The sequence below is a fragment of the Archocentrus centrarchus genome, chromosome 22 (assembly GCF_007364275.1).
Source record: "Archocentrus centrarchus isolate MPI-CPG fArcCen1 chromosome 22, fArcCen1, whole genome shotgun sequence".
Taxonomy (NCBI): Eukaryota; Metazoa; Chordata; class Actinopteri; order Cichliformes; family Cichlidae; genus Archocentrus; species Archocentrus centrarchus.
In genome coordinates, this window is record NC_044367.1 from 14,294,757 (window position 1) to 14,322,021 (window position 27,265).

Sequence of the window (27,265 nt, forward strand, 5' to 3'; positions counted from 1 at the left end):
TTACAAAGCCATGATACATGTTGGTTGGTATTCCTTTCGAGAGCCTGGTTACATAGTAACTACAAGTGTCTGAATTTAATTTGTTTCTTTCTTTTTGCTTTTTTTTTTTTCTCTCTAGTGTTTTGCTTAAGTATTATGTACTGTGAAAATTCAAGTGCACCAACATGAGCTACTGTAGTTTTCTTTGTTTAATAATAATGTGCTTGTCTCCTGTCCTTTCAAATCTACTCTGGTGAAGTTTTTACTAGATTCACATACACAACACACAAGCTCTGCACAATTCTTGGCACATTAATGCAGAATTTAGATTTATTAAATAATGTCCAGTCTTATGGTTTCAATGAGCTTCTGATAAAGCTCCAGATACAGTAGTGTATCATAGTGATGCTCACAGCACTCTGTAATGCCTAATAGAGCTAAAACAAGCTAATCGGAAAGACAGGAAGGCTTTTAGTTTGCAAATGAGACAAAGGTAAGTTAATGATCCAGTAACAGATACAAAACCACTTTGTTCATTTTTCTCCAAAGGCGCAGCTTCCTTAGGTCTTAGCCATAATTATAATTACATTTATGGGCACATTGTTTTGAATACAAATCTAAAAGCTACAAACTACACCATCTGTTCCCATAACAGCACCCATAAAAGGTGCAAACCTTTTGCCAAATATCTTCTGAACTCAGTGGCCTAGATGTTCACTGATATTACACGTTGACAGCAAATCCACATCCAATCACAAGAGGAAAGAATGCTACCCTAGTTGTTATACGGGCAAGTACTGGCCTCTCTAATGCCTTTAATAAAACTGAGCCAAAAAAGTGAAGGAAAAACACATAACACCTGTATGCATGACTGCTTCGTTCTTCTGATTTGTTGAACAATTATTAGATTGTGCCTGGATGACTGCAGTAATGAATACAAGGTAACAATATTTTTGGCAGTGGATTTAACAGGATACAGACAGAGGGGTAACATCAAGAGAAAGTTTAAAAAAAAAAAAAAAAACTCAGACTCAAAAGGGAGGAACAAAAAGGAAGACAACAGCAAAAAAAATACAACAGGTCTAAACTTTTAAATGCAGGTGTCACATTCCAGCTGTCCGGCCAGCTGGAGCAAATTAAGTGGATCTGCGCACTTAAAGTGCAGCAGACACAAACAGCGAACCAACCCGTGATGAGGAGAGAGCAGGTAGGGTCCGTTAATAATCCAGAACCAGTCAGTCTACCAGCACTAAAAGCTAGACCACTGAGTGTGACAGGATGTAGCTTTCAAGAAAAATCAATCCATTTAATATGAACGGACCCAGAAAGAACCTCACAGCCAGGAGAAAGAGGTGAAGCTGAAAAAGGGATTACAGCTGAGGAGTTTTTAATAACAGATGTAAGCCAACAATTACCACAAGGTGGCAGCAAAGCACAAAAAAAAAAACTCTTGGATGCTCTACAGAACAAAGGAAGCAAACAGGCAGAGAAAGATCAACAAAAATTTGATTACAAAAATAACTTTCTAAAAAGTCATGGACAGTAAAGACGGGCTCAAACACTGCATACAGTAGTACACCATTTGGCCAAACTGCCAGGTGAAGTAATATTGCTCATTTCATTACAAAGCAATGTTCTGCCCCAGAGCCCTTGGGTCCTGGCATTCATTCATCTTACTTTCACACTTACCACCCACCTAAAACATACCAAGAGCAGCCCCACATGGCAACAATAATATATCCTGCCACACCGCAAAAACTGCTCCAAAACAGCTTGAGGAATACGATGAAGTGCCTGAGGCATTAAACCTAGCCTCCAAACACCCTTGTGATACACCAGAACAAGCCCCATCCTGCAACTCGCTGGACCCAAATAATCCAAAACCAACATCCTGGTGACATGAATATGCTCCATGTTTTGTCAGCAGAAGACAACCGTACACAATATTTGGCAGATGGTTTTAATTTGTGGCTGATCAGTGTATGCTGTTGTGGTAGCAATAAGCAGCTTATGTGTTTTGCACAAAATAAAAAAGGTGTTTTTTTTTTCCACACCCTGTCATGTCAGAAATTTGCTTGTAGATATAAATAATGCACTGATGAGGGTAGAGATGATAAATATGACAAATCACTTGTGCGCCTACCTGTATGTAGCGTGTCTGGTAAGCTGAAAGGGCCTCACCCAGAGGAACCACAACTTTCTCCACACTTCGCTGGTGGGTGTGAGCCTGGATGTCAGGGCTGTCTTCTGAACGTAGCTCGATATGGGAGATGAGCAAATTGGAGATCACAGATTGCACTGACTGCAAGAATGAAGCAAAGGAGGAGAAATTGCAGATTAAAGTCTATCCACTTTTAGGTCATATTAGTTTAGAAAAAAGTGAATTCTCACCTTTGTATCGCCACCTGGAGTTGCGCTAAGAGCCAATATGCGGAACTGCAAAGTCTGGCTGCCAAGCAGTCTGATGACCTAATGAGGAAGACCAAATATAAGACATAATCTCCACTAAATCTGGACAGTCTGTATTTTTGTTAACTGGAAATACTTAGCCAACAATGAGAAATGAGGTATAAGATTTACTCCTTTATCTTACATACTTACGCAACTCAATGATGTCAAGTTTTGATCATGTCTCAAAGGTGTGTGTACCTGGCAGTATGCATGGTTTCCCAGTGCCTTGTGGGCTTCATCGATCACCAAACACTTGACCTGCTGGGCCGGGCAGGTGTCTCTGGACAGATCGTTAACCATGACCTGAGGAGTGAGAAAGAAGACCCGCTTGGACCTCCACACCTCTTGCCTCTGCTTTGCTGCTGTGCTACCTATGAAAAAGTATATGCAGAGTTTGAAAAATGGTGGGGAAGATGAGTGTTGTTGTTTATTCATCAGATTGTTTTTTTACCTGTCAGCTCAGCCATGTGTGCCTGTGGGATCCCCATCACTTTATAACACGCCTCAATTTGTTGGGCCACTAGAGGCTTGGTGGGAGCCATGAACACAATCTTGCCTGATGGATACCAGCGATAAAAGTTGTACATAACCACAGAAGCTATAAAGGTCTTTCCCAGCCCAGTGGGAAGACACACCAAGGTGTTCTGAAACAAGGCAGTTTCTGATATCTTGAGCTGGTACTCCCTGACAGGATAGTTGGTTGGGTAGATCCATACCTTAGCTGAGGAGCTGTCAAAGCCAGGGAAGTCTGGATATGTCTGCCCACCTGAGAGGGTCAGAGAGAGTGTGGGGTCTTCTGGTCTGACATGTTGGAAAGAGTTAGTATTATCAAGCTGCAGGCTCCTTTCAGCTTCATAGACAGCAACCACCATCAGATCATCATCTTCCTCTTCATACAGAGGCATGGGGTCCTCTGTCCTCAAAGGGTTCATTAACGTATATGCTGACCCCTGACCATTTTCAGTCCAGAGAGGATTAGAAGGGTGTGCTGCAGCTACCTGAGCACTGTTGCTTGGAGTCGTTCTGGGCCGCCCAAAAGCATTTTTGCCATCTTCTTTCGGATTAACAACTTTGTTTTGGGATACGGAGGCACCCCAAGTCTGAAACAAAGTCCTCTGGTTTGAACCACCACTCATTTTTATTAGCGGTGGCAAAAAACTTTAAGGGAAAAGCACCATGTGCCGAGCCGCAACATTGTAAAATCTGTCTTGAACCCAAACACATGGTCAATTCCGCCGATGCTTTCCAAAATAAATCACTTCACATTGACAACAATGGTTTTACACAACTATCTGTATTTTAGATATCTATATAGCTTACAAACATTAAATTTATATCGATATATGAAAGGTTAACCTTAAAATATGTACATAGTTTGCTATAATTTACAAGGCCATCCTTTTATTTTTTAGGTCTGGCACAGGAAGTAAATAAAAACTTTCAGTTCAACTCCCGCTCTCCGTGGCGGCGCTGTCATGTTACCATAGCAATGGACCGAAGCAAATGGGAGAAAACAATCATAAATTTTCAGGTAATTAACACATGGTTATACCCAGAGTAATTTTCAACAGTGTGCCTTTTTTGTGCTACGTCGGGCTTCTAAACTACTCTTGCTTACTCAGGAAAACAGGTGCTAACGTGTACCATAGTTAGCATTTATATGATAGTGAAGCTACAATTAGTCCTCTCTGCGACAGGCACGTGCGCGTGGATACCTGGCGAGGAAGGAAGTCCGTAACGCACGAGAAGACTTTGAGGACATCGTGAAGGAAATTGAGGGGCACTTGACCCATTTAAAGTGGACGGACTCGGTCATCTCGATCCCCCAATTCACAGACGCTGTAAGTGGCAGTTAAAGCAATGAGAGGGATGTCTGATAACTCACATACAAAAATATTCTCGTGTATTTGCTCTTTGCTTTATCAGGGCAGCCCACGTCCACCACCCGGCAGCTCTGCAACTGAACCTCCAGGTTTAGAGGTAGATGCTAGTGCCCGTTCCCAGATCTCTGCACCCTCATCAGGAAACAAAGATCATCACTGTGTCCTGCTAGAGAAGACAGAAGCAGAGAGAGATGATTCACACACCTGTTTACCCAGCAGCAGCTCTGTTAGAGGGGAGGGAGAGGGACAAAGGCAGAGCGCTGTGGCAGAGAGCACGGAGGGGTCCTCCTCCATCTGGAGCAGTTTGGAGCCAGATATGAACCATGGTCAATCTCACAAAGGTATAACAGAGCTATACACAAAGTGGAGTCTAAAGCATGTTTAGGCATGTGTAGGAGGTTTTCTAGAAATACCCTAGTTACTTTAAAAATTGCTTACCCCTATGAAATTTAAGATTCCAAGAAGATGCATTCATACAGTCCCTATTTTAGTCATTAGTTTTTTCTTCCTTTAAAATAAAAATAGAATAACAGTGGCTCCATAGTAGCGTTTTACACATTCACCTAATAACCAAAAGATCCCCAGTTTGATCCCCGCAGGAGACACAGATCCCTTTGGGGTTACATCAGTAAGGGCATTTGGTGTAAATCAAACATCGAGCTACAAGCTGTGGCAACCCCTTGTGAATAAGGGAGCAGCCTAAAGTAACTTAAAAAATATCCTTTAAAAATAGAATTGACACTGAAAATCAGAGGAGATTAAAAAGTGAATGGCAATCATTGTGCACCTGCATAAATTGCACAGATTGCCTTTTGTCAGATATGTTGAGCCAAAGCTGAAAAACCTTTTGAGTCGTTTTGAATTTGCTATCCCTCCATCAGGTTCTCGACAGTACTGCTTGACTCAGGAGGTGCCCCGTACCCCAGAGGCCCTGCGTCTCCATAGAAACACCCTGACCATGGAGCTCCTCTGGCTTCAGCAGGCCATTGACAGCAGGAAAAAGGTACGGTGAAGAAAGAAAAAGATGTAGTGCTTCCCTACATTTATTCAGCAGTGACAGTCTCCCGCTGTATTAAAATTGCTTCTTCTCCAAGACTGAATTTATTTACTGGTTTTGAAAATAAGTTAATCCAGCAGGTCTGAGAAGCAGCCTTTTTTTTCCAAGAGAAAGAACCTGTATTATAAATTTCAGCATCCAGATAACAAATGTTAATGTTGCAGTAAATGTTAACAGTGACTGATCACGGACAGTCCAAGTCCCCCACCTACAAACATGCATACTAGACGGCTCGGCCCATTTTCTCCTGTGTATTAAGCGTGTAAATCAAGAGGAAGCATGTTTAGCTGTCGGCACCCTCAACCCTCACACTGAGCGCTGATTTAAATCCTTTAATTTATCTTTAACACAGCTGGTGTTCAAATGAACTCCATTTCGTCGCTTCCATGAGGCACCCTTCAGCACCAGAGGGTGTAAATTTGCCAAGACGTGGAGCAACAGAGAACACTTTTTATAGATGTGTTGTCATGCACTGAGAATGCACTCATCCAAACATGCAGCAGAAAATGTTTCTTTACTGACTGTTATCTGTCTTCTCTTCTACAGTACCTGTCGCTGAAGGATAGGCTCAGCGTATCCTGACGGCATCGTTAAAATGAACTGCTCTTAAAAATGTGGGAGTGATACGTACAAGTACGCAGGAAGTGCCACGCTAGGTTGTTTTTTCTAAAATTGTGATTATCATGTCTGGCAGAATGTATGACATCAATAAACTTGTACATTGTCTATTTTCATGTAACAAAAAGAATAAATTTTATTTTTTTTACATTTACTTTGTGTTGCTGTCTACAGCGCTGGCTTTACCACAGCACGAGCTGTGGCAGGTTTAGTTGTGGACAATTCTGCATGAAAGGTCATTTAATAAAAGTCCAATGAACATTCTTCCCAGAAGCTCATATTTCCCCATTTGGATTATGATGAATTAGCTATCACTCATCATCCATCTCATTAGAAGATCATTCTGCAAATGTTCACGACAGTCTCCTATTAAACATTTGTTATCCTCTGGTATTAACATCCTTAGAGAAGCCACAGGAAGAAAACACAAGTTAAACTTTGAAGTTTTCGTCATTTCCGTTAAAGGTGTTTTGTTTTCCTTGCAAATTTAATATTACTATGAAAAAGGATCACCTGGCTTTTGCACTTGCGCTCACTTCTATGTGTGACATATTTAGCAGTTATTTTTTTAAAAACCTGTCAGCTGGGTGTTGAAGTTATCTTATTGATTCAGCTTAAAGCACCGAGACCCACCCGTTCTCCCCTCCTCTTGCCTGCCTCTTTTGTTGTGGTTTCTGCCAGTGGTTTGGCCCACAAAGCCAGTCATTGCTGGCCATGCTGCTATAGCAACCAGGAAATACTCACCGCCATCAGTGGAGTAGTGTCCGTGTGAGAGTGTTTGAGTGTGAAGGGGATAGAGAGGAGCAGAACGTGGTGAGGGGGAGTCCAGACAGACCACAACAACGGCAGGGAGTGATCTTCACCTTTGGCTTTCCAGCAGTTTTCCCTCTTCATCCTCCTCAAGCATGTGAGTGACTGAGCAGTGTTTGCACTTAGAGTGGTAGCGAGATCATGTGTTTGTGTTAATGTGTGACTTTTGGACATGGGTCTTGACCCAAAGAATGTGGCGTGTGTGTGGGGCATGAAAATGGTCAGTAAATGCAACTCTTAGGTTTGCTGAATAGGACTGTACGCATGGAGAGAATTATGTGGTGGGTGTAAACACAAAAACACCTTTTAAATATATGTACTCAGAGATGGCTGCCAGCACTGCGGCTACATCTCTCCTACCTCCAGTGAAGAGCGTGGTGGTGTATAGGAATGGAGACCCCTTCTACAGTGGACGGAGGTTTGTGGTCAACCAGCGACAGGTGACCACCATGGAGGCCTTTCTGACTGAAGTGACCCAGAGCATTGGCGCCCCTCTTGCTGTCAGGACTCTGTACACCCCCAGGCAGGGCCACCGAGTCACAGACCTTGAGGCTCTACAGACAGGAGCCCAGTATGTTGCTGCTGGCTTTGAGAGATTCAAGAAACTGGAGTGAGTACAACAGCCACTGGAGATCATTTTCACATACAGCTTATTTAAGAGGTTTTCTGCTGCTAAAATGAAAATGAAGTAATTTATAATTAAAACAAGCTCCCTGGTGTTTGAAAAAATAGATCTAGTATTGTGCTGGGCTTCTCTTTGTTATGTTTCTTATCTTCATGCACAGTTACCTGAACAAGAGAACAAAAAAGCAGGCTGCCACCCGTGAGGAAACCCAGGTAGGCTTTCATTTCATTTCTTATGTGGCCAGCTTCCTTTTAAGGAATCCATCACTGATTAACCCCAGCCTAACCAGGAGGAATGCACCACCAGGCTACAATCATATTAAGCTGATCATTTGAACTCCTGCCAAATCAAATATTAGTGCAGGATTTATAATGCAAGATTTTCCAGTTATCAGGCCAACTTCATATGCCTATAAAACCCATTCTTATCTCAGCATTAGCAGTGGATCTCCCCTTTTATCTTATTGAAGTCACAGGCTGTTAGGTAAATTAGCAGATATAATGGGCTAATGACTATACTGTCCATCAAACACTCCGTCACTCAGAACTTTGCAGGGTTCCCGTCTCTCGTGTGACAGCTTCAGTAATTACAGCAGTATATTTCAATGTCACACAAGCGCTTCATCAAGAAAATGCTCTTTTCCATTTAGCTGAAATCAACTTTTTCCCCTAAAATGAAAGGCAGGCAGGACACAGCGATGAGGATGGTAGGCTGAGGCATAATGAAGCTCCCTTAGCATTCACATGAAATTGATTTCAAAGCCACACACATGCACACATAAGAGCCACTCATGACAAGTACTTGTTTTATATTCTGACCAGCTGGCAGGAACGATCTCTTAGTTTTTCAGATGCAGAGTGTGCTTTTAGTGTTACCTTTCTGAAAAACATGCACGAGTAGAGAGTAAGTTGTTTTTAGGCGGAGCCTTTGGTTTTACAGTCTTACGTGCCTGTATCGTGGTTGCTGTGGAGAAACACAGGAAGTGTGTGTCCTTCAGGCGAGTGTTTGTGTTTGAAGTTTTCTTCAGCATAATCAGGACTGTGTGCATGTTCAGGCAGGCCTAATACTCAAATTCTAAGACCTCCTTCTGGACTCAGACACATTGTAAATGATTAAATGTCTGCCACTTTAAAGAAAAAAAACAATAACAGGAGATTATCAAAGCCTACTGATTTTGCTCAGCTAGAGGCAGACATGGATATTGGCTCCAGATTTCATTACTCTGAGACGACATGGGTGAGGGCCCTCAGATAAGACACGACGCGTCAAATGTACCATCTGAGGAGTCTTGGAGTGACGTCAGTTTCCATGGCTGCAGCACTCGAGCTGACACGAGCAGAATAGTTAGCCAGTGATTACACCTTTGGGATAATGATTTTCTTGGTGATGCTCATGCAGTATACTTTATGTGCAGGACAGGAATGACGTAAATCTGCTGAGGGATTTTTTAAAAACTTGATCAAATTTATTTATTGATGTTCTGCAGTACCATGTGTCTGATTTTCTGTTTGTTCCCTATAGGCAAGAGCAGTCCAGAGGCCAAATGTGTCAGCTAAATGGAGGAAGTTTATACCTTTACCCTGCATTATACAGTGAGTTGGACAAATATGCAGATGGTATCGGAAATGCCTTTCTTTAAGAGATTAGCTAACATTTAATCTTGAAGTCTGTGATATGATGTCTCTGTAAAAATCAACCAACGCTAATCTGAGGCTTCAGATTTAGATTAAAAACACTGACTGATGAGAGGAAATTTTCCCCTTTCATGATCTCCAGAGAATAAACTGAGACTACTGACTTCCGCTCACACTTCCTTTAGCACCACTGGCCCTTTTGGGAAGTTTGAAGAAATCAGCAACAACCGGCTAATGTTTGCCATTAAATTTGGTTCAGATATCCACATTTCCCAGATTAACACCACATTAAAACAGTGCAACTCTGAGCGTTGTGCTTGAAGTGTCATTGCTTTGGCCAAGTAGCAGAAAGTATCAGTTACATTAACTCTTTCAACATGTATTTGCATACAAGAATTAGATTGACCTTCTGAAAGTCAAACCTCCCCTTTAATGTTTCTGTTCAGTGTTTTCCGAAATGGAGACCTCCTGTGTCCACCATTCCGTTTCATCATTCCTCGGAGCATGCAACAGGACCTGGATCAGATCCTGAGTCTGATCACAGAGAAGGTCAGCTTAAGGACCGGTGCAGTGCGCAGGTCAGTGACACCATCACACAGAAGCTCAAAACACTCTTCACAGCTCTGTGAAATACAAACAGAAAGATCTGGTAAAGTAAACGTCTAACCCCTGTACCTTTTTTAGGTTGTGTTCTCTAGAAGGTGTGTCTGTGTCCTCAGCTGGGGAGCTGGAGACTGGCTGCTGCTATGTTGCTGTGGGAACCGAGAGGTTCAAGAAACTTCCATATGTTGAATTATTGGTTTCAAAAGCTACAGAGAGGTATTTTCATGAACGGTCCTCTGCAAGTGTGTGAAAAAATGAGTCCGTGCTTGCTGTAAGGACAAAATTAAATGTCACACATTTGTCTCTCACAGTTTTTTTTTAATAACAATGTTATTTCCTCATTTTGTAGATATTACCCTGGAAAGAGAAGGATGTTAAGGAGAGCTGAGGTAATCATTGTCCTCTCTCTGCATTTTGCTACTCGCTTTATTTTGATGTCTTAAAATACAATTTTAGGGTTGTTACATTACAGCCCAAATAACAGGTCTGACTGACAGCTGCCAGAATAACAGGCAAAAAAACAAAAACATATTTTCCGTTTCCCTTTTAGAACAGGAAAGCAGGGAGCGGGCCTGAAGACCAGTGCAGTGACTCAGCTCTCCTCGACTCCCCAGAGGTTCAAAAAAAAAAAAAAAAAAAAAGCCTCCACTGACTTGTACTTCCACTACATGATGCTATATTGGGAGTATTTGTATAATTTGGTATATGCTGTGTAACATATTCAATACACCAGTGAGACAAGCAACACAAAATTTATTTTTTTATCCGGTTGTAACCCATGAATTTCAGTCAGATGTTCGGAGGGTGAAGTCAACAGGAGATGAAGCCGCAGCCCCACAAACCTCCCAGCAGAGGAGCAGGAGAGAGGGAGCAGATGAGACCTCTGTATTTTTTGCCAGGCCGGTCAAGATCCGGAAGAACCGAACGTTAACAAGACCAGCACTCAGCAATGGATCTGGTGAGGATTCCACAAAATCAAATTCATCTTAAAAGTGTATCTCCACTATTTGGTGTTAATTAACTTCGATATCTACCTATGACAGGTCAGCCCAGTGTATTTAAAAGGGCAGCACGGAAAAGGAGAGAGGAGGTACGAGGGGCAGAGGAGGTGCAGGAGGATGAAAATACAGCTACAGAGCTTCCTGTTGATCAGGTTAACTTCAGTCACCTCTTTGCATTTCAGACTCATAACTGAATAGAAAATAATGAAATGCTAAAACATCACTGAGGTGGGTGCATTTGTCACCCCTTATAAGTGAGAATAAATCTAAATGTTACTCTTATTTTCTATCTAAAGAGAGTTGCAGAAATAGTGGAGGAAGAGGAATTAAATAATCCAGGTGATCCTCTGCAGAACACACAGCAGGTAGTCATTCTTTTTATAGTCTGTGTTATGTTAGACATGAGAAATATCATAATTATTCTCTTCTGTACAAGCAAAATCAAAAATACCAAGCAAATGAAACCTGTCAATGAAGGCATTCTACTGAATAGTAATTCTTCTGCATATGTGTAGTAATCATTTACTCACTGTCACAAGCACAATACATGCATACTGCGCATTTTTAACAAAAGCATAAAAAACTATTTATTTCTCTCAAGAGAAATATAAAGAGTGAGCAGCACGACGACAAAGAACACCCACAGAAGCACGATGGAAAGCAGGTGCGGTGGGTGGGTGTTTGCGTTCAGTTAATCGTAATTCACATGTTCACATTACAAGGTTAACCATTTTTTTCTTGTTCTATTAAAAGGTATTACTATCTAAAGAAGAGCAGGAGTCCAAGGCTGAAATACTGGTACCCCCCCATACACACATAAGCAACTAATTAATTAAATACACACAGAACTTCAGCACATGGGTGCAAAATCTGTGTCTCTAATTTCCAAAGGAGCCTGAGCTGAAGCAGATGTCTTCATCATCAAGCACTCAGCAAGAGTACAGAAAAGAAAAGGCAAGTTTACCCACCTCACACCCTACAATATTGGCAGTTGTTGATAGCATTTGCCTTTACACTGATTTAGTATTCTGCTGTGACAGGAGAGCCCGCTGGACACCCCATCAGTTACAGCAGAACAAAACCATCAGGAGGAGGTCACGGCATCCTAACAGTTTTATGCTGAATGAACATTTAATTAAATTAGTACTACTTTAACTGTGGTAACGATTTGCTTTATCGTAGAAAACGTAAGCACGAGAACACAAAGGCAGAACAAAAGCTACAGGAGATGGATACAGTATCAGAAGCTCCATAAGCCATCTCAAACTTGTGTCATACACCTGTTGATGATATTGTGTTCAGTGTTTTACAGGCATGATTCTTATGCTGACACTGTGTAGACATTTAATGCTACTATATGTTCAATACATGTACAGAAAAAAAAGCATATTTTAGGGACATTGTAGACCCAATACTGATTAGAATAAATGAGTGGTGGAGAACACAAAGGAACAGTAGTGTTGCCTAGAATTTATTGATTAAATATCAGGAACAGATCACAACAGTAAAAGTAATCTGTACAGTGTCTTGTATCAATTAAATGTAACAATAAACATATATATTACTATACATATTTCTTATTTCTAAATTCTTCACAGTATTTTCAGAAGTGTTTTTTTCTTTCAAAAGTAATTTTGTAAAATGAAAATGGTACATCTCACTCCATAATATATCTTCAGTAAAAAGTACAAGAAAGATGGGAAAAAAAAAGAAATCAGCTTTTATCTTTAAGCTATATAATTTGTCTTCCCCTGTGCCCTGATCTTACTCAAACACATGCTACAGCAGCCACCATAAAAATGTCCCTGTTAAACCAGAAAGTGACATCTAATTGGTCCATTTCAAACCCCTGCCTAATTTATATGTGGTCTCTACAGCATCTATGCAGATGCCAGTCACATGGCAGTAAAGCATTTAAAAAAAAAAAAGAAGTTTACAACCACTGTTTTCTATGCGTGCGCCATAAATTGAGTCCAGCTCTGGGGTGAACTCTCCATGAACCCGCTTCCCCTTCAACTTGGTGTGAGAGTTTTCTGGGCAGGCCTTTTGAAGCTTGAGTTAGTTTAGAACACTATTCCCAATCAGTACCGCCGCTCTGGGGAGTTGTTTTCTGAATCTAAATCGTCCTCTTCAGTCCTGCTCCAGCTCTGCTTTGGCCTTCTTTTCTTTCCTGCAAAGGATTTATTTGAAGGTGCAGAAGAATTTGCTTCAACTGCGATTTCCTTCAGTGCACGGGCTCGATCGTATTCTGATTCTCAGTATCTCTGTCAGTATCATCAATGGAGCTTATAAAGCATAGAGTGATGCCAGCCATGGTGAGGAACATTCCTATGACAGCCTCTGCAGAGAGATGAGTGGGGGAGGAGAACAAAAACATAAAAGTTTAAAAAAAAAAAAATGCAAATCTTAAAACACAGAACACCACTAGTACATTATTTTTTAAGGAGAGGAGGAACTGTATTGCTAGTATAGCTTAATAGGCAAAATGACTTGTCTTGCTCTTGTAACATTATGAATTATGGTAAGTCATGGTAAAAAGAAAATGCTCTCTTTCAGTTCTAGGGTTTTACATAGAAAGTCATCATAAAAAATGCTTAGCAGGTCTTAAAATGATTTAAATATAACTTCAAATGAACAACAAAATATTGCACATTACACTGTCATTATTTTGTTTAACAAAGTAACAAGTATGTGAAAAACTAAGTATACCCCATTATTCAATAGCTTTCAAAATCACGTTTAATAGTAATAACTTAGAGTAACTTGAAATAATCATTTTCTGTGTGACTTCATCAGTCTCTCACATCATTGTGGCCCAGTCTTCTTTATGTTTCTTGAGCTCAGTGAGGTTTGCAGACATTAGATTATACACAAGCCTTTGAGGTCCCAACACATCATTTCAGTCAGGCTGAGGTCTGCTCTTTGACTGTGCCATTGCAACACCTTGATTCTTTTCTTTTTCAGCCATTCTGTTGTAGATTTGCTGCTGTGCTTGTGATCATTGTCCTGTTGCATTACCCAATTTCAGCCAAGCTTTAGCTGTTGGACAGATGGCTTCACATTTGACTTTAGAATACTTTGGCATACCGAGGAGTTCATGGTTGACTCAAGGATTGTAAGGTCCCCAGGCCCAGTGGCTGCAAAACAAGCAAAAGTCAGCCCACCCTTTGCAGCTATAACATCTTCAACTCTTCTGGGAAGAGTTGGGACACTGATGTTGGATGAGCAGGCCTGGCTCACAGTTTCCGTCCCAATTCATTCCAAAGGTGTTCTATCAGGTTGAGGTCAAGACTCTGTGCAAGATCTTCCATACCAAACTCACTCATGCCTAGGTGCTTGGTTTAAACACCTAGTGATGTGATTGATGTGGCCATGGAAGTGATTGGAATTCAATGATTTGGATGAGTGAGTGAATACTTTTGGCAATATAGTGTAGCTTAAAATTGACCTTAAAGTTCAGCATCTTCATTTCTGAATTTGTCCTTTTCTAAATAAATGCCACTGGCTGTGTGACTGGCCTCATTATTTAAACAACAACAACAAAAAAGCACACTAATGTATTGTTATCACCAAGATGAATGACTTACGTTTGCCTCCAAACTCTTCCCCTAGAAACTTGCCAGTCAGCAGAGTGCAAAGGAGGGTGAGAGAGTTGGCTACAGGAACAGCAAATGATAACTCTGGATGAGAAGAAAGGTTTTATTTTTTTATTAATTCCTGGCCCACAAAGAAAGAATGCACGAGCAGCTACTCTTGTCTGCTAAGCTCTAGGCTACACCTCTGCTCGGTCTACTTGTGTGTGTCTCACCTGTGGTTGAGAGTGTGTAATAGTAGACCACTGAACCACTCTGGTTTAGGAGAAATGGGAGCAGGTACTGGACAGTAATACACGACAGAAGGTGTAGCTGAGTCAGTTACAGTACAAACTGCATTTAAACATGCGGAAATCTGCGGACTCAAACTTACCCTGACGTTAAGGAAAAGAAACTTGAGCTCAGCCAGCACCTGTGCCACTCTGCTGGTTTTTGTCACATTTTCTATTCCCTCGGTGCCTCTCTTTAGGAAAGGGTTGGTGCAGCCCCACAGCACTGACACCAGCAAGAGACTCAGCAGCTCGACTGCAACACATATGACTGAGCTTTTTCAACCGTTACCAAACTACAGTCCGAAAACCAGTGTCAAATGCCCGACCCACAAGTACCGGCCTTACTTCCTTAGCATGGATCGGAAGATGCTACTACTGCTGGCTTAGTTTTGTTTTATTCACGCTAAAGAGGAAGCGGGTACTTAAAAATGTGCATTAAAAATCAAACTACAGACGCAATATTCAAATTATTCACAACTATTATGAATTTTAAGGGGGTAAAACATTAGCTCACCAACGGTCACCATCGTCCTACTTGTAAACAGTCACTCTGAAGTCGCATTCAAGATTATTGTTCAGTTTGCGAACATTGTTCAAAAATGAATTGTTCAAAAATGAATTGTTTCAATGTATAAGTCTTTAAAGTTATCCAAGAGCGTTACGAGAATAATTCAGCAAAGACGGTTTTCTTCATATGCATTTCTCCTTTTACAGTTGGCTGCCATCTCTCATCATCTTGAATGTAGCTTTGAGGCTCTAGTTTTCAGAAAGCACCAGCAGAGGGCGCAGTGGCTCACGCTTCCACCTCCATTGTTATTTACCGTTGTTATTTTTCTCAGTGAAAAATACTTCATTTTAACAAACAGACGATACACAATTAGAAAAGATTACTTTTTACTTCATTTATTTTAAGGAAGAACTACAAACAATACAAATACAGGGACCAAAGAGAATAAAGTGCAAAATACTTTAGTGTCAAATTAAAAGTGATTCACATCAGGAAGTAAGGCTGACAGATGGTTTCACAAAGCTCTCTTTACTCTTTACTCTTTACTTTAAAAGGACGCAATGATATTTTGTAGATTAAAAAAAAAAAAACACAAACAAATCTGAGTGAATGTGTGACTGCTCACAAGTAAAGAATGATGCAAAGTTAACCAGATCAGTAAGAGGATAAATCTGCAAAACTCACATATTTCCTCAGTCATAACGGGTGTCCATTACACAACTACAAAGAGTTATCCTCTTTTATGCCTTCAGTTAGACTCATTCTACATTTACTCACAAACATCTGTGGTTCTCATGAAAAGAGAAATGTGCACAGCCGAGACCAATATTATCCAGCCATTACAGTCTATACCACACATTACTTCATTACTTCGTTAGTACTGGAACATCAGCAAAGAGCACAAACAGCAATGAACACTGACTTTAGCCAAAGTTCTTCAAAAGGAAGTTTCAGTTTTCAGATCCTTCATATCCCTTGTGTCTGTTTCTGGTGCTGCTTTGTTCATATTTTGAATTGTTGTACACCCAAAAGGCCTCGTGTCATCCATGTAGTCACTAGCAGCTGGTGGGGATTTAACAGTGAGAACATCACAGATTGAGATTCCACAGGATTCAGTCAGCACAGCATGTGACAACACATCAGTCAGTGCCTGATTTGAGACCAAACCAAAAGTCTTGGTGCTATGTGTTTTCGACTGATGGATTGTCATGTATGGTGACCGCAGTGGATCCACTGTTGGTGCTGATCCGCTCTATCTGATTCTCCTCCACACCATTCAGCTCCGCTCTGGTCAGCTGGAAGCTGTGCTCTGAGGCTGGGTTTGAGTTGGTGATGCTGCCTGAGACAGAGCTGATTCCCATTTGGGTTAGCGGTAAGTTGCTCTGAACTGTGGATTGTGACATCTTCGGCCGAGGTTTTGAGCCTCTGCCGGGTCCGAGGAGTCTGGATTCACGTGTATGCCTGAGCAAAAAAAAAAACCCAAAAAAACAAAAAATAAAACAGAAAATAGAAATCATGAAGTTAAATAGATAGTACATGTTTTGCTAATTTCAAATTGTGTTACAAATCCTTTTGTCTGCAACTAGAGCAAGCAGCACTCACATTATAAACACATATAAATGGGAACGTTAAAAATCACAAGAACAACAATTTGTCCTTTTTTTCCTTCTTCATTTGGAAAAAGTGTAAAAGCCTGAAGTGAAAACTATCAGGTATTCTACAAAGAAAAAATGTTGGAGAAAAGACAGAAAACATAAATAGAATATTACATGGAAGAAATATGCCATTTATTATGTTATTATTTATATTTATTTATAATATTGGGTGGTGTGTGGTGGAAGAAGGTTTGGAGTTTGAATCTCGGCTGTGGCCTTTCTGAATGGAGTTTGTGTGTTCTCTGTATACTCTGGCTTCTTCCCACAGTGCAAAGACATGCATCAGGTTAGGTTAACAGGTGATTGGCTGTAGGTGTGAATGTGAGTGTGAATGGCTGTCTGTCTGTCTCTATGTGGCGCCCCTGCAGCAGACTTGTGACCTGTCCAGGGTGTACCCTACTTCTTGCCAGCTAATACAGCTATGACCACTGGGGTAGGCTCTAGCACCCCCGCAACCCTTCTCTGGATAAGTGGAAAATTGATGGATTTATACAATTATATATTATATTATTATATTGTTCATAATCTTGTGAAACACTCCAATTTACAGTAGCAATAACCTGCAGGTTTTCACTTTGTGATTCCTCTAATACTTCCACATTAATAAGAGTGGATGATTGTGATATTAAAAGCACATTATGCTAAAAGCACTTCTGCTCTTTTACTGTAGTAAGAATATGAATACAATAAAAATCTCATTTATATTTATATATCAGCACTTCTACCTAAATCAGATATCAAATGACTCTCTTGCAGTTTATTTGACAATCTCTAGTTAAACAGAAATGCTCATGATGACATCAGTGATATCCAAGTTTCAGATGGGGATCCTCAGAGGACCCTCTGATGGGCTGGAATGTGAATAAATGGTGACTTTTCACTGGGCTGTTTTATTGTAGAAGGGAATGTCCCTGTTTGGTTGTAGCTATTAGTTGCAAATCAGATATACAGATGTGACCTGTATATCAGGTTGTGCCACTTCATAAGGAAAAGGTCTCATTTTAAAATGTCTGGGACTCACAGCCACACAGTAAATATGAATATGACACAGAAGACGGTATTGTTTCTTAGACAGAGCCTGATAAAAAAAAAAAAAAAAAGATGAAAAGCAGCAGGACTCTCTAGTCTTCCACAAAGCAGATAAAAATAGCAAAGTTGTTTTGCAGCTCGAAACATTTGGTATGGAGGAATTGCCTTGTGTGAGAGGAATGTCGTGTCACCTGTTGTATGTCTTCAGGATGATGAGTAAAATGGCGAGAATGATAATGATGCCAATGACAATGAGAGCAATCATAGCTCCAGAACCTGAGAGACACAGAGAAAGGAGAGATGAGCAATGACAAGTTGTTTATGACTCGTGCAGATTTATCCACGTTCCCTCTGCTCCTGATGGTGCAACTTATTTTGTGTGTCTTCCAGAAATAGTGAGTTGTGGCCTAGCAACGGCAAAGGTAAACAGAACCTGACAAATATTTTCTATTAGATACACGTCTGCCACACCCATAGAAAATGTCCAGATTAGCCTCTGTGACGCAGCGGGTTCTTATTTATGAAGATTGGCTCTTCTGATTGTTTCTTGTTCACAGGGGTGTGTTTCATTGATATCTAGCTACAGATGACACTGCAGATAGGTGCCCGCACACAAATGATATCCTTACTCTGGATGAGTATTTGTTCTTTGGACTTGGTGACAGCGGTTGTGTTTGTAGTTACTGCGGTGCTGGTCACTGGTGAGGCAGTTGAAGCTTGCATCTTCAGGAATAACCTGCCAAGAGTAAAAAGTAAATCATTTTAGCCAAATGAGCCACGGACTAAACAGCGCTACATTCATTCGAGAGACATATTATAAAGATCAAACTGTTTCTGCCTTAGATATGTTAAGCATTTAGAAAAGAAGAGGAAAGACTATAGGAGGACAGATGGGGGATAAAACAGCAGATGGCTGGCACGGTGGTGTGAGTGACTGAACGCTTTATGGAAACCACAAGAATGGCAAGATCATACTGTCTGGTTTAGAGAACTAATCAAAGCAGAAAATATGTTATTAGTGGCATAGCTCGTCTCTGCTCAGCTTTCTCACACATACAAATGGTATAAATGGATGTGATTGTTGGGTTCTTGTGCTTTTGATTGACTGGCCAATAATGTCGGGCTTGTACAGCTTTGCTATGTCTCCTGGAGCTTTATCAAAACCTTTGTTGTTTCAGGAATGTATCATCCTCCAAGCAATTGATGCCAGTCAGAACAAAGTGAAAACAGTGTTCAAAGACAGCACAAATATGTTGCGGCGCCACGTTCCCATTCCTGTCCTACAGTTCATGTTTTGGGGCATTTGGCATTAATTTATTTCATATATCACCACCTCCTGCACACACACACACACACACACACACACACACCTCCTCACCAATCTTTATCCCATTTTTCAAGACTTTTTTAAACTTACAAAGGAGGCAAATGTGGGCAGGGGCTCACCACGTCACAATTTAAGAATGACGTTTACCAGTGTGAAAGATTCAGAAAATCCAGGGAAATCTCTGTTGACAAGGCACCAGGCCGAAAACCAATACAGATTTCAGCATCTCAAATGGCGCTACATTAACCCTCTGAGGTCTACGGGTTAGAACCTTAGGATTAGGGTCGGGGTTGGTGACCTTTTGTCCCTCCTTCCTTCCCTTACTCTAATTCTCCCCCTTCCTGTTCCCAATTTAATCCCTCTTTCTCCCTTCTCTTCTTCCTAGCCCCCTAATTTTATTCTTTAAATAATCCTGTTCCTCATATAAACATTTCCCCTCCCATCTCTCTTAACACCCCCACATACACACACTTTATCTTTGCCTCACCCTATTTTTCCTAAATCCTAAATCCTACTTTTTCCTCTCTCTTCTTTTCCCAATTTAATCCATCTTCCTCCTCCCCTTCCCTAACCTCAACATTTCCCCTTCTTTTCCTTCCTTCCTTTCCCAAGGCCTAACCTTCCTCTCCTCTTCTTTTTTGGCCCCTCTCCCCTTTCCTAAAACCCAATTTTCCTTTTCTTCTTTTGCCTCCCTCCCTCCTTCCTTCCCTCACCCCACCTCTTATCCATTCTTTTTTCCTAAATTTCCTAAATTCCCTCTTTCCTTTCCCCTTGGGGGATAGGAATATTAATATAAATTAGGCAATAATAATTAATTGTCTGATTCCCTTATTTTGTCCTTTCCCCGTTCACCTTATTTTTTTCTTGCTTTTAAAATTCTAATCTATTTAAAAAGATTTATTATCTTCATCTTTTTGTCCTCTTTTCCCACACTTAATCCTTTTTTTCACCATTCCCTCCCCTTAGCAATCAGGAAACAAAGAAAATAATTTTTCCACTGACATGCATCAAAAAACATTTTCATTATTTCCATAAAAATCAGTTTTCCTTTCTCTAAAATTCGGGGTTAAAATAGACTGAGGTGAAGTGGAAAACTATTTTGTGGTGTGAGAAACACATTCCACATCCTTGGAGCTAAGCAGAAGAGGGACTATCTATTTTGCTTATTACACCAAGACAATGCCAATCCACATATTACACCTACATAAAGCAGTGTGGCTCGGTAGTAACAGAGCCCGGGTGTTAAACCGGCCTTCCTGCAGTCCAGTTGGCGTATTATAAAACAAAGAACCAAAAAATACTACAAAGGAGGTTCTGTTACTTCTGAGCAGATAAAATCCTAGATCAAGCAAGAATGTGGAAACATTTTACTTTCCAAGTGTAGCACTGGTCTTTCCAGTTACAGTGGTTAAATAAGATACGATATGGTGTTCTGTATTTTGAAATTGAAAGTTGCTGTTGTCAAATTCAAAAGGACCACAGACATAAGATTTAAATACCTGAGAAAAAAAAAAATCACATTCTCATTTACAAAACATTGTTTTTGGAAATGCTGTTATTTACTTGCATCCCTCAACAGAAAAAGTAGTTTTAATGGTTGAGCGTGATGCTTGATTATTTTCTGACTTCTCAGAGTCCGGAGTGCCGGCTCAAATTTGGGTACAAACATGTGAATTCAGTTTGTTATTTGCCTAATAAATAACAATATATATATTTTTTTCATTTTAAACAGGTTGTTGATAGATTTCTAAAATATTTGTGTTTTCTTATTTGTTAAGCACTGTGTGTGTGTGTGTGTGACCTAAAATAGGTACGTTTAGTTTATACCTACAGAGGAGGTCCTAAAAATGAAGAGGTATTGATTAGCGCTCTCCCAGCCAGGGTGACTCCTAGATTCACCCTCAGATATTATTTTACTTTCAGCAGACAATCAGGACAACTATGTGATATTATCATTGTTCACAGCACATTGTAATCTTAATCTAATCTACTGTTTTGCAACCATGTCATGAAGAGATCCTCTGTCATGTGGGAGGATCCCAAATTTTCCAGGAAACAATCTGATCACAGCTGTAGGTCAGGGCTGTCCCCGTAACTGATATCTCCCCTGACACTGATAACGACAATGACGCGATCTCGTGACAAATGCAAACCTGACATGAACAAACTTTTTAACTTCCATAAAATGGATAACTTCCATAGATTTACATGAGCATATCCTCTGAATGTCAGTCTTGTTTCCACTTGTAACACACTGGCGTCATCACGGGACTTCCTCATCCTCTTTTTACATATTGCAACGCAAACCAAAGAATACACAATGAGAAGAGTGAGTCACTCAAGCGTGACTCGAAGAGGCACTCATTAAATGGAAGATTTCACATGTCCTCATTATGATAACATTTCTTTACACTTTTTTTTTTAAATTTCAGAGTGAATTCGCTTTTTTGAACTAATTACTTCCACCACTTATTTAACAGGTTCACTGGCTAATTCTAAAATCACCAAGCTGGAAACATAGAATTATTTTTGCTCCACTGTCATAGAAACAATTTTTTTTTCCCCCCTGTTGAAGGTCTAATTTTAAATAATATTTTGGGACAGATGACGAAATGAGCCTTTCATTAAATGTTCCAATTAAGACTAATTACAGTTAGAGTGACAGTGCAGTGTGTGTTTACTGTAAGGGAAGTGCAGCAGTGCAATCAGGACAGGTGCCACGAGCAGACATTTATAGCATCAGCTATAAACCCCCCCACCCCAACACACACACACACACAAAACAAAGTATTTAAAATATCACAGCAATGACATGTGCATATACACTGCACATGCCATTTCTAATTAATTTTTTTACTTAAGTTTACAGAAATTGTGTGATTTTATATTATTATTGTTTCCCCCTGAAATGCATGGTAAAATACAATGATGTGTGCTTAACCATAAACTTCAGCGGCGTGCCCAAGTTTACATTTCCTACAAGCTGTTGTGCATATCCTGGAAGCACTGTGAAAGGTCTTTTTACAGACCATATATGCAACACTATGATAATCTAAAGGACTGCAGAGAGATACTTAAAATCACAGAAGTACCAAAAAGAATTACAGCTAGAATTTCACTGTGATGTGAAGAAGAATCAAATCAGAATTGTAGTTACATACTGAGGATAGAGTAATGAAGCCAGTACTCGATATGTGTGTGTACTGTACGACTTATCCACCGGTAAATATTGCACAAATGACTCTCCAGGTGTTGACATACTATTAGGCAAAGAGATTAATAGTGGCATATATCATATTAGCTGTTTGCAGTGTTGACAGCTTTTGATAAGTGGCTAACTAATCATGTGACAATTAAGGCTGATTACACCATTGCTTTGGTAACAGTAGGGAATACAGCGTGGGGATGATGCTGGAGAGGTTATGTAACCAACAGTCGAGTCATTTTTGTTCAAATAGGAAAGGAAGGATCCACTTACTGAAAAGAAATAAAGAATTAATTAGGTTAACAGGCTGAAATGGGAAGAAGTTAGATTTACTAACAGCATAAGTTAGTATATACAATTTGTTAAAAGTGGTCTTATCATTATTTCAGCCAAATCTCTGGTGATTATGGAATAAGTTAACCCAATGCAAAGAACAACTTTGTTCTTTAAGGTTCAAACGCAGAGCTACAGGTATTTGTGCTGTACTGTAGTTACAGCAGTGTTGCTGTTTCTGCAGAGGCAATCACTGCTACCCAAGAACTGACTTTACCTGCATAACACATCATGTACAGGTACCAGCTTTTATCAAAAAGAGGCGATCAGATTAAGCAAAGATAGGTCATTTTCATATTCATTCATAGTCCCAGGAGGGAGATTTAATATCATCTTTTGTACAGTTGTAACATAATCCATCCATTCAGCCTAAACCAATTGTCGTAGGGTGAGAGGCAGGGTACACCCCAGGACAGATCATCAATAGCTGTAGCATAATTTTAAACTTAATGTTTTATTTCTCAACCACTCTTTTGACTTGGCTTCCTCATAGTATAGACGTCTCTTTACATAACTGCATATGCTTGTGTTTCAGTAGTCGGTGGGTGTGTCGCCAACTCACAGAATGGGTGTGTTGACAGACGTGAGTAATGCATCACAGGAGCTGTGGTTTAGGTTTGGTGCTATGTGGTAGAGGTTAGGAGAGCCTTCAGCTCAGAAAAAAAAAAAAAAAAACCCGCCTTAACTCAGCACACCTTGAACTGATTCACATGACTTCAGCTGAACTTCTCAGAAGACAAAACTCGAGTTTGGTGGTGAATAAAATCATTACCCCGAGTAGAACACATTACCGAAATATGTTATGCTAAACCAATTAAGGCATCCTTGAAAGTATGTAGTAAAAAGAGACTGACCAAATTTTATTGTCCATGTATTGTCTAAGTGTATTTTTATGTAAAGAATTTCTATTGCTTGAATTTGATTGCAAACTTATATGAAGCATATGATCTCTCCAGGGTTAGATAATTAATATGCTAGTAGATGTATTTTTGGTTTGAACCTGTATAGCTGTTTTCCTTAGCAATAGCTTCATGTTTATAGTAAACATTTTGAAGTGGCATCAGTCCTTTCGTAGCTCGGTCTTCGGCTGCTACATTCCTGGTGTACAAACCAAATAGTGTAATCAGCTAATCGGCTTAGCCACACACTGTAAATGCCACAAGCCATAAACATGCATCATTTTATTGTCACGATAACAGAGGGTAAATCAGTCGAGCTAATTCAAACACGAGTGGCAGCAAAGGCCAGTGCCTTGGCTAGGATCACAGCAGGGAGGCAAAAAAACATTTCAGTTTTGAAACATCAAACAAAAGCACAAATTTGAAGTCAAGATCCAACCCTTCGCTAATCACAAAGTTGATAATATTTAATAATAATCTGTTACGACATGGTCAGTATACTTTCCATGTGTTTATAAGTGTTAGAAGTTTTTCAGCGAGAGCGCAGCCAGTACTGGATCTTTATGGTCTAATACTGAAAAGTGAAAATGATGCAGCCATTATTTATTGCCATTTCAGCAACATATCTCTGTCTGCTCAGCTATGACACAAACTGTGTTATAACACTATCGCTAAAGTAGCCCAAGTATGTTTTCCTTCATCACATTCATATATTGATACATACCAAGCAACTTATTTGCCTGTGATATAACCTAATTATATTGTCAAGCCACAAACTATATTGGTTGGGCTCTAAATACAACTACATAATTGACATTTCGAATAAGTGCCTGATCCTACTGGTGTAACACTTTGGATCAACTCATCCATGTTAACTTGTTTTATGTTTATTGCATATCTCAGAGTATGGCTATAGGCTATATCTTTAATGAACTACAACAAAATAAATAAACCGCATTACAGTTAATATACACAAGGAGGATAATCACTTAAAGACATGAGACATAAGTAGCAAAATAACCTCTGGTATCCTATAAGTAGAGGAATCTGTAACAAATCCTCTGCAGATCACTTGTTTTTGTGACGCTAGTATCCATGTCCTCCTTTCTGTAATAAGAGTTTGTTTGTTGTTCCACAAAATGCAGCTATTCACTAACACTGCAGATTCAATATCCTTTCTTCCACCCTGAGTAAACAAACCATTTATTGGTCTGTCCAGAAAGTAGACTCATTGCAGAACAGGAACAATTTAGTTTCCTCTTTTTCAAATTTTTTTTTTCCTTTTATGAGGGAATAAACAGACAAAGCTGTTGACTTGTTCCACCTCTGCAGATGCTCATCCAAACATTTAAAACAACGCAGTCGCTCACATGCATGTTCACAAACGCATTCAAAGTACGATCTTCATCAAACGACTGTCCGGGTCAATATTTGAGCAGTCACTTTGAAGCAAGTTAACAAGACATAGATGGACCCATTCCTTTCCTTAGAACAGCAGGCATGCAGCCTAGGGTCACAGCATGAATCCCGTCTGATGTAAATCTGCCATATTTTTTGGTTTTCCAGATGTCACACTAAAGAGAGATTTGACTATGACTTTTACTGCGCCCAGTCAATAAGCAGGGGATTTTCAACTGCCCTGACAGGTCTTTAGCAGAGAACAGTTGCCTGTTATTGATGTAATGCTGAAGTGACCATACCATGAAAGTAAGGTGCTAATGCCAAGAAATCACTGCAGGACTATTGTTAAGTCACTGGACAGTCACAATAAAAGTGCTGATCTATGCGTGTAAATAGTCTAAATTCCAAAGCCAAATTCCACACAAGCATAGATAATCTGACATTTACAGTGAGAATCTCACTAAACTGGTTTCAGATGGGGGAAATAAATCACTTCAGCAATCAGGTTACAGTAAGGTTTTACAACAGCTTCTTAGCTGCAGTGTATACCACACAGTCATGAAAAACATGGTAAGTTTTGCAGACTGAATCAAACAGATTCTCTCACTCTTTTTTCTATGTTTACAAGTGTGAAAGCCTTAAAAATCTGCAAATGATTTGAAGGAGGAGTGTTGAAGCATCATTCACAGGTTCTCTGGGAATGTTTACACTAATGAGGAACACATTTTCTAATTAAAATCTGCCAGTCAAGTGTATTATCGGGAGAGAAACCTACACAATGTGTCTAAGATGAAGTGTCAATTACTCATTCAGGATTCCCCAAGACTATTACAATCCAATAACAGGATGAATACTTTTATACCAGAACATCATGCAATTTATAATACATCCATATAGGACAATTTCCCTTCTAAATGGATTTATCTATCATTACCATGATGAAAGTCCCAATGTTTTAATTAGTCTTTAATAGATTTCTATTGATGGTGATTTTTCTGTCATAGTGTTGCTTTACTGGTATGGATTGTGCTGTATTTAACATCAAAGTTAAATATGATAACAAAAGACAGGACATACTATAGAAATGAGTCTATTTCTATGTTCCACTGAGTTATTTTTGTTTTTCATACAAAAATGTGATTTTAACTTAATTTCAACTTCTTTCATACTTCATATATTCATAATCTTATACCTAAGCAAAGAAAAACACAGGTGCCAAAATAAAATCAAACCATTAAATTGAATAACATTCTTGATAAACTGGTTACATCCAAGTGACATTTCAAAGTGAATAAAACTCATATAACTCCACTGACTGGGTGGATTTATACAGGTATTAACCGCTTAATGGTTAGAAGCTTAATGAGTGAAGATGAGTAAAATGCACTTGAGGAACAGGTAATCTTTCCAGTCTTAGAACTCTCCTAATCAAGAAACTAAAAATTGTTGTTCAAACCCCCACCAAAGCAAAGCTAAAAATGCAAAATGAATACACCATCATCATCTAAAAACTAGTGAGCTTTGAATCAGTGCAGCAGGACTACAGAAAGAGCAGTCACATTTTCCTACAATGTAGTGGCAACTGATGGGATGAAAAGTGCAGCTGCTCCATCAAACAGTCACTTTTCAGTGGGAGATATGCAGCCCAATAGTGATGGGAAGTCAAAATGAGTCCTTTTTTATAATTCAAATTTAAATCCATCCCGTTTAGCAGTAACAGCAGCAGTTCTTTGATATGTGAGCCTTTCTTTTCCTCACCTGAGACTCACCTACCGTCTCACTATGCCTGAGAGAAACCCCGTTCCACAACAGAAAACAATGACAACTTGCAGGAAAGGGAATTTTGAATTTACATCAAAACAAGAAACAGCAGTGGTTAGTGTGACTTACCTGACCGCCTCCTCTTTGATTTCAGCCCAAGCCTTCTCCAGATGGGAGCCTGAGCAGTGCAGAGCCCCCTCCCTCAGCTGACTGAGGGGGGCATAGTCCGGACTCGCAGCAGGTCTGGGGAGGGAGACACCAAGGGGTAGAAGAGCTGTGTGAGCTACTCCAAGAGAGGAGAATAAATCCCAGATCCAGCTAAAATCACAGCCGCACAGGTACAAACATATGCGACAGATGCACTGAGAGAGAGAGAGAGTTCAGGAACAATCACAGATATCTGTGTGTGTTTGTGTGTGTGTGCGTGTGAGAGAGAGAGAGTGTGGTTTCTCTGGGAATCAGAGTGTTAATGTGAAGAAGGGGAGGAGAGTGCAGAGGAGGAGGAGGCTCCACATTACTTCTCGTTGAAAGTAATAATGCCAGGCAGCTGGTTTTTCAGGTCTCTCTGCCTGTCCCTTAGGCGTGCTGTGGCCGCTGATCAAAAAGCAGGAATCCTCTCCA

General features: G+C 40.0%; 5 protein-coding genes across 7 annotated transcripts in view; 2 read left to right on the plus strand and 3 right to left on the minus strand.

The window, feature by feature from the left end:
- fancm (FA complementation group M) overlaps positions 1 to 3,638 on the minus strand; it is a 40,872-nt gene extending 37,234 nt beyond the window's left edge. The window contains exons 1-4 of the mRNA XM_030718336.1: positions 2,882 to 3,638; positions 2,629 to 2,801; positions 2,371 to 2,448; positions 2,123 to 2,281 (exon numbers count right to left, since the gene is read on the minus strand). Coding sequence (XP_030574196.1) covers positions 2,123 to 2,281; positions 2,371 to 2,448; positions 2,629 to 2,801; positions 2,882 to 3,566 — 1,095 coding nt within the window. The 5' untranslated portion in view covers positions 3,567 to 3,638. The remainder of the gene's footprint in view (positions 1 to 2,122; positions 2,282 to 2,370; positions 2,449 to 2,628; positions 2,802 to 2,881) is intronic.
- Positions 3,639 to 3,860: 222 nt separating this feature from the next.
- iqcc (IQ motif containing C) lies at positions 3,861 to 6,084 on the plus strand. The gene is made up of 5 exons (XM_030719519.1): positions 3,861 to 3,961; positions 4,128 to 4,271; positions 4,357 to 4,654; positions 5,195 to 5,316; positions 5,917 to 6,084. Exons 1-5 carry the CDS (start codon positions 3,920 to 3,922, stop codon positions 5,950 to 5,952), a joined length of 642 nt encoding a protein of 213 aa, XP_030575379.1. The 5' UTR covers positions 3,861 to 3,919; the 3' UTR covers positions 5,953 to 6,084.
- A 668-nt stretch (positions 6,085 to 6,752) lies between these two features.
- Positions 6,753 to 12,220, plus strand: dcdc2b (doublecortin domain containing 2B). Of its 3 annotated transcripts, XM_030759122.1 has the most exons (15): positions 6,753 to 6,895; positions 7,123 to 7,408; positions 7,584 to 7,635; positions 8,945 to 9,015; positions 9,504 to 9,635; positions 9,742 to 9,876; positions 10,010 to 10,049; positions 10,211 to 10,276; positions 10,450 to 10,618; positions 10,704 to 10,813; positions 10,958 to 11,026; positions 11,263 to 11,325; positions 11,415 to 11,459; positions 11,553 to 11,615; positions 11,702 to 12,220. In XM_030759122.1, the coding sequence occupies exons 2-15, from the start codon at positions 7,125 to 7,127 to the stop codon at positions 11,768 to 11,770; spliced, it is 1,368 nt and encodes a 455-aa protein (XP_030614982.1). In that variant the 5' UTR covers positions 6,753 to 6,895; positions 7,123 to 7,124; the 3' UTR covers positions 11,771 to 12,220. The 3 variants fall into 3 exon arrangements, with proteins under 3 accessions (XP_030614982.1, XP_030614980.1, XP_030614981.1); XM_030759120.1 differs by having other exon boundaries at positions 11,553 to 12,220; XM_030759121.1 differs by lacking the exon at positions 11,415 to 11,459 and having other exon boundaries at positions 11,553 to 12,220.
- tmem234 (transmembrane protein 234) lies at positions 12,125 to 15,257 on the minus strand. The gene is made up of 5 exons (XM_030759123.1): positions 15,041 to 15,257; positions 14,628 to 14,779; positions 14,470 to 14,536; positions 14,249 to 14,341; positions 12,125 to 13,001 (listed from the first exon to the last, which is right to left on the minus strand). Exons 1-5 carry the CDS (start codon positions 15,051 to 15,053, stop codon positions 12,886 to 12,888), a joined length of 441 nt encoding a protein of 146 aa, XP_030614983.1. The 5' UTR covers positions 15,054 to 15,257; the 3' UTR covers positions 12,125 to 12,885.
- Positions 15,258 to 15,475: 218 nt separating this feature from the next.
- Positions 15,476 to 27,053, minus strand: ncmap (non-compact myelin associated protein). The gene is made up of 4 exons (XM_030719475.1): positions 26,774 to 27,053; positions 18,348 to 18,454; positions 17,910 to 17,994; positions 15,476 to 16,495 (listed from the first exon to the last, which is right to left on the minus strand). Exons 2-4 carry the CDS (start codon positions 18,439 to 18,441, stop codon positions 16,216 to 16,218), a joined length of 459 nt encoding a protein of 152 aa, XP_030575335.1. The 5' UTR covers positions 18,442 to 18,454; positions 26,774 to 27,053; the 3' UTR covers positions 15,476 to 16,215.
- Positions 27,054 to 27,265: the final 212 nt, after the last annotated feature.

Coding starts and splice junctions, on each gene's coding strand:
- ncmap (XM_030719475.1), bottom strand. CDS start 18,441: ATGCAAGCTTCAACTGCCTCACCAGTGACCAGCACCGCAGTAACTACA. Junction 17,995..18,347: donor AGAACAAATACTCATCCAGA/GTAAGGATATCA, acceptor TGTGTCTCTCAG/GTTCTGGAGCTATGATTGCT. Junction 16,496..17,909: donor ATCCTGAAGACATACAACAG/GTGACACGACAT, acceptor TTTTTTGCTCAG/GCATACACGTGAATCCAGAC.
- iqcc (XM_030719519.1), top strand. CDS start 3,920: ATGGACCGAAGCAAATGGGAGAAAACAATCATAAATTTTCAG. Junction 3,962..4,127: donor AAACAATCATAAATTTTCAG/GTAATTAACACA, acceptor TCTCTGCGACAG/GCACGTGCGCGTGGATACCT. Junction 5,317..5,916: donor CCATTGACAGCAGGAAAAAG/GTACGGTGAAGA, acceptor TCTCTTCTACAG/TACCTGTCGCTGAAGGATAG.
- tmem234 (XM_030759123.1), bottom strand. Junction 14,537..14,627: donor TTCTTTTCCTTAACGTCAGG/GTAAGTTTGAGT, acceptor ATTACTGTCCAG/TACCTGCTCCCATTTCTCCT. Junction 14,342..14,469: donor TTACACACTCTCAACCACAG/GTGAGACACACA, acceptor CTTCTCATCCAG/AGTTATCATTTGCTGTTCCT.
- dcdc2b (XM_030759120.1), top strand. CDS start 7,125: ATGGCTGCCAGCACTGCGGCTACATCTCTCCTACCTCCAGTGAAGAGC. Junction 10,814..10,957: donor CAGAGCTTCCTGTTGATCAG/GTTAACTTCAGT, acceptor TTCTATCTAAAG/AGAGTTGCAGAAATAGTGGA. Junction 11,460..11,552: donor AGTCCAAGGCTGAAATACTG/GTACCCCCCCAT, acceptor TAATTTCCAAAG/GAGCCTGAGCTGAAGCAGAT.